At 35.0% G+C, this 5,283-nt stretch overlaps 1 protein-coding gene across 1 annotated transcript; it reads left to right on the top strand.

Annotated features, from left to right (window-relative positions):
• The first annotated feature begins 700 nt into the window (after window positions 1-700).
• Window positions 701-3,587, top strand: LOC143037246 (uncharacterized). The gene is made up of 2 exons (XM_076205373.1): window positions 701-1,089; window positions 2,491-3,587. Exons 1-2 carry the CDS (start codon window positions 727-729, stop codon window positions 2,905-2,907), a joined length of 780 nt encoding a protein of 259 aa, XP_076061488.1. The 5' UTR covers window positions 701-726; the 3' UTR covers window positions 2,908-3,587.
• The last annotated feature ends 1,696 nt before the right edge of the window (window positions 3,588-5,283 follow it).

Below are 5,283 nucleotides of genomic sequence, written 5' to 3'. Positions count from 1 at the left end.
CTGGCTTGTGAGGCCAGTGTGTGTGTGTGTGTGTGTGTGTGTGTGTGTGTGTGCGCGTGTGCGTGTATTGGGTGGCTACCTCCCATAAAAGGGTAGATAGATCAATGATAGATGAATAAAGTTCGTGTACTCCCTTCGTGTTGTTTACCGTAGTATTCTTTAGTTTTGTTCTTTATCAAACGTGGCCATTGAGTCAATATCCAATTAAAAATGCGAAAATGCGTCGTAGACACAGAACAGACATGATTCCTATACACATATTTAACTGAAACCAAACTATTTAAAAAATATTTGTCAGTGTTTTTTTTTCCTATAAGAAAACTAACCCACCCTATTCACAGTACGATTTGGCCCTAAGACCACTGGACAGATCTAATCTGTCCATCCGAGTTGTGAGTTCGCTTGGGTAGGCACGACTTGGGTTACAGTTTCTCGTTTTTCGAAATATATTGTAAATATATAATAAATATAAATATATACTGAAATACTTAATGACACAAAATAAGCTAAAATAATAAGAATACTGGGTATATTGCTGGAACATTGTTTAAAAAGTATAGAAGACGGTAAACGAAGTCTTCTACCAGCTATTCAAACTCACAACAGTGGACGAGACTGGGTCCAGAGCGAAGCGACCTTTAGCCGGCTCAGACCGGATCGCAGCGTGTATGTGCTGCGCCCAACCGTCAGTTACGCCGCTGGCTCCATCGAGAGAGTATCCTCACGATGAGTTGCTCCTTCGTCGATAGGCAATATTGGACGGAATTCATCCAACTATACAGAAACAACGAGTGTTTATGGAAAATTAAAAATAAAGATTACATGGATAAAGAAAAGAAAAATATAGCTTATGAAGTTTTAGCAGAAAAGCTTCGAGAGCGGTACGAGGAGGCGACGGTTGATGATGTCAGAAAAAGGATAAATAATATGAGAAGCGTTTTTCGCAAAGAAATGAAAAAAGTTAACGCGTCTATGAAAAGCAGTGCGAGGCATGAAGATGTCTACGTACCTCAGTTGTGGTATTACAATTTGCTTCTCTTCTTAAAAGATCAAGAAATAGCAAAATCATCAGTCCCCAGTTTGGATGAAGTAAGTGATTCGATATACGTTGAATTCGTTTTTGAAAATATATTATTGGAGACTTGAAAGAAGCTGGATATAATGATTGCATAATAATGAAAATGATCATACAACTAACGATAAATTCATGATGAATACAATAATATGCATGACGTCAGAAATATTTTAATTATTCTAAGATGTTTAATCACTAAAGTAGGCTCATTTATAAGAAATACGGGAAAAATCACGTAATTTTCTCAAATGTTGAACGAGCCAGTCTTACACTAGTTAAAATTAAATGTAAATAATAAAATAAACCAATATATTGATTCTATCCCCACTGCATTAATTTTTTTCTTGCGTATATTAAGTAAAATTCGTTTAGTATTTCAAATAATCTAATGCAAGTTCATATTAACAACAATTAATTTACCGAACAATATTCATTTCCTGACGCATCGTGTTATTATTTTCATACAAGTGAATATTCATTCTTGTAACAAAGAAAGATTCAAAAATTTTGTCTCAGTATTTTATGAAAACCTTTGACAAACTTGGATATCCAGAGGGAATGTTGAAAAGAACAAAAAGAAAAGCAATAAATATTTACAATCGCGGAAAGAGAGAAATGATAAAAATAATACAAATTTTATATCAGTACCTGGCTCAGAAACGTCACCAATAATAGACAAATATTTAACAAAATCGGGTATAAACATAGCTAAAATAACTAACAAGAGGATAGGTGATTTAATAAAGACTTCTGAAAAGAGAACCAATTCCGAAAACAGCGTCGTATACAAAATCCCGTGCAATAGTTGCTCAATGGCTTATTATGGCGAATCGTCAAGGGGATTAGAAAAAAGAATTTATGAACATAAAAACGACATAAAAGCACATAGGACATCTAATTCTTTAGTAGTTCATGCAGAAAAATTCGATCATTTACCAAACTGGAGAGAAGCTGAAGTGCTACATAAAGGTTTTGATAAATTCACTAGAAGAATTGTTGAATCAGCATATATTTCTACTAATAATTCATCGAATCATCGAGGAGGGTTTATCAATTTAGCTAAAGAAACTAGTATTTTAATTCTAAAACACGCCAGAAAAACGACCTTTCCCAAGTATCCGAAAAGATAATTAGATTTAGTACATAAACTTCAATTGCAGTTCTACATACACTCTCTGAAGAAGTTCTACGCGAACGAAACGTTAGAGTGTTTAGGGTTCCGAGCCTTCCCCTGTGTTTATGTTCTCCATCATCCAAATAGTATATATCTATATATATGTATATATATGTATATACATATACATACATATATATAAGATATATGTGTGTGTGTGTGTGTGTGTGTGTGTGTGTGTGTATATACACACACATTTTTTTCTTTTCTTTTTTTACAGTTTGTCGTTTTCTTTCTGCAGGAACCCCACGATTTCGAGACTTCGCAGACCTCCCCAGCAGCGGACCAGGACCCACCCCGAAGACCGGACAACGACCTGGGGGGAATCTCCTCCTTGCCCCGAAGTCGTTCTCCACCGCCCAAGAAACCGAAGAGGGCGCCAGCGTCGCCGGACATGACCGAGTCGGTCCTGTCCCTGGTGGGGGAGCGCCTGTCCTCACTTCGGCAGGAGGACGAGTTCGACTTCGTGGGGAAGAGCGTGGCGGCCAAGTTGAGGAGGTTGCCCTCCAACGTGGAAATTGTCGCGGAGAAACTCATCAGCGATGTTCTCTACGAAGCCCAGATGGGCACCCTAACGCCCCAGGCCAGGCTGGTGATAGAACGGCCAACTGGTGTTGTGCACCAGCTCGTCCCCAAATGTATTATTCAAGATGACTAGGTGCTGTAGGTAACCAGATCCCTCGTAGTTTTTTATTTTCATATATTTATTTCTTTATTTTGCACGCGCGTACTTAATGCCATCCTCGTTTAGATTCAAGACTCATACAGATATTGTAAAATTGTAATAATGATACAATGAAAATTAATTATATTGGGAACAATTACCGTGTGATCATGTAACAACCAATTAAAGTGTACAAAACCAGATACGAAGACAAAAATGTATATATATATATATATATATATATATATATATATATATATATATACAGTATATACTGTATATATATTTAAAAATCATTTGTATATATTGACTTGTTCATATACTTTTCTTTATTCATTTTGATCTTACTCTTATCTGTAAACTTATGCATTATACTTATTCTTATAATTGTGCTCATTTATTTCCATTATCATTATTTTTTCAATTTCTTTGCGTCTTCGTCAATATGGTCTTCAGGAACCCAATCAAACATCAACATAATTTCAACTCCGAATTAATAAGTTAAATCCTCGTGGGGAGGTAAAACATGTATAGAACCACAAGCCGAATAGAGTCGCCTGGCGTCTGGCAAATAAAATACTCTAAGTTGTCTTATGTTTTTTCATAAAAATTGCAACACAATTCCTGAAATAAGTATTTATATTTTTGCTAGCTGGGCTTAAATATACGCTACCCTTTTAGCTGCCTGTTATTTCCCTGCATATTTAGTCAATATGTAAAGTATCCACTAGTATTTTATTGAGAAAAAATACTCATGCTGAGTTTATATATATATATATATATATATATATATATCAATGTCCTACCCTCTGGGGGCAAAAAGAGCAACTATCCCCACCCCGTGTTTTATATATATATATATATATATATATATATATATATATATATATATATATATATATATAATTTTAACTTCTACATTTTCTATTAAATACCCAAACAAATTTGTCGGGGGTAGTTACCAGAAAACGTGGATTTTTATTATTATTATATTTTTTCTTTATCCCAGGTAGGGGACAGTTGCCCACCCAAGGGTACGGCCCCATATATACATATGTGTGTGTGTGTGTGTGTATCTGCAGCATTAATCACATAGACTTGTTATTCTAAGTATGCGGATCAAGGAAAATGATAGACCGAGCGCTTTCGTCTATTCTGACATCTTCGAGATGTCTGAATAGACGAATGCTCTCTCGATCTATAATGTATATATATATATGTATATATACATGAGGTCCAAAACTAGTTGGACAGAAAATATTTTTTATAGTGTACGCCTACTTTTGGACCACACTGTATATAAACACATGTGCGTAGCAGGTGTTTTGTGACGCGGCTATCCGAGCACAAAAGGCAAATGTTATGACGTCATATGTCTTTTTTATGCTATAAAGCCAAAACAGTATTACGTTTGTTGTCGCCAGGTGATTTCATTCATCTCTGGTCATACATGAGTTAAGCCTCGTTGGATCCAAATGTGAATGAAGTTAATCCTACGGAGCTATTGAGGAAAATTTGTCCTAATTTAGCTAATCTCTCTCTTTTGCCAAAAATATGACCTTTTCTGTAATTGAAAAATCCCAGAATTCATAATCTAACCTAACCTAATATTTTCACCGAAAAAATACATTATCGGTAATTTTTTCGTTGATTTATTATTATCATTATTATTATTATTATTATTATCTATTGTTGTTTTTATTATTATTGCTCTCTATTTTTTATTTATTTATTTATTTTCTTAAGATTCTGGATAACATTTGCTCTGTAACGAATTTATATCCGCGTTACCATAGCCTAACCGGTCTCCATCTTGAGCAGTGAAAGCCACATTCCAGTAGGAAAGGGTGCCACGGAAATTGATAAAAATCAGATGGCAGCAGCCCCGGCAATATAAAATATATTACCCAATATTGAAGGATTCATCGAGACGTACCATGTCCTCTTTGTTTTTTGCCACGAAGGTGAATAAAATCGTCTGGCGACAGGGAGGGTGAAAGTCACCCAGGACGTAAGGGGTCAAGCCCAAACATTGCTAACTTCCTATTGATCTAAATATCTTTACAAAATTGATTGAATTAACGCGATTGTCGTTATCAATTGATAAATAATAATAATAACGTGGTATTACCCAACTATTCGTGTTTTTTAAGCTATGAGTGTCCTGAATTTTACACAGGTCACTGACTTTTCGTGCTCAATCTCCCACCTGTCGCCATTTCTTGTCGGTCGTTTGTCCGTTGTTTCTTATGGATTCGAGTAAAATACAAAATAATAAAAATTATAACAAAAATAATAAGTAATAAATCTCTAACAACAATAAAAATAAATAATAAGAAATCACTCAAAAGATTTTTCTCGAGTGTATAT

The sequence above is a fragment of the Oratosquilla oratoria genome, chromosome 22, assembly GCF_046742065.1.
Source record: "Oratosquilla oratoria isolate Oo_2021 chromosome 22, ASM4674206v1, whole genome shotgun sequence".
NCBI lineage: Eukaryota > Metazoa > Arthropoda > Malacostraca > Stomatopoda > Squillidae > Oratosquilla > Oratosquilla oratoria.
The sequence above is the reverse complement of the archived record's forward strand: the minus strand, read 5'-3'. Positions and strand labels throughout refer to the sequence as shown.

What these genes read in the sequence shown, in the direction of transcription:
- LOC143037246 (XM_076205373.1), top strand. Translation starts at nt 727, where the DNA reads ATGAGTTGCTCCTTCGTCGATAGGCAATATTGGACGGAATTCATCCAA. An exon ending in CAGTCCCCAGTTTGGATGAA is followed by an intron (nt 1,090 to 2,490) that starts GTAAGTGATTCG and finishes TTCTTTCTGCAG; the next exon opens with GAACCCCACGATTTCGAGAC.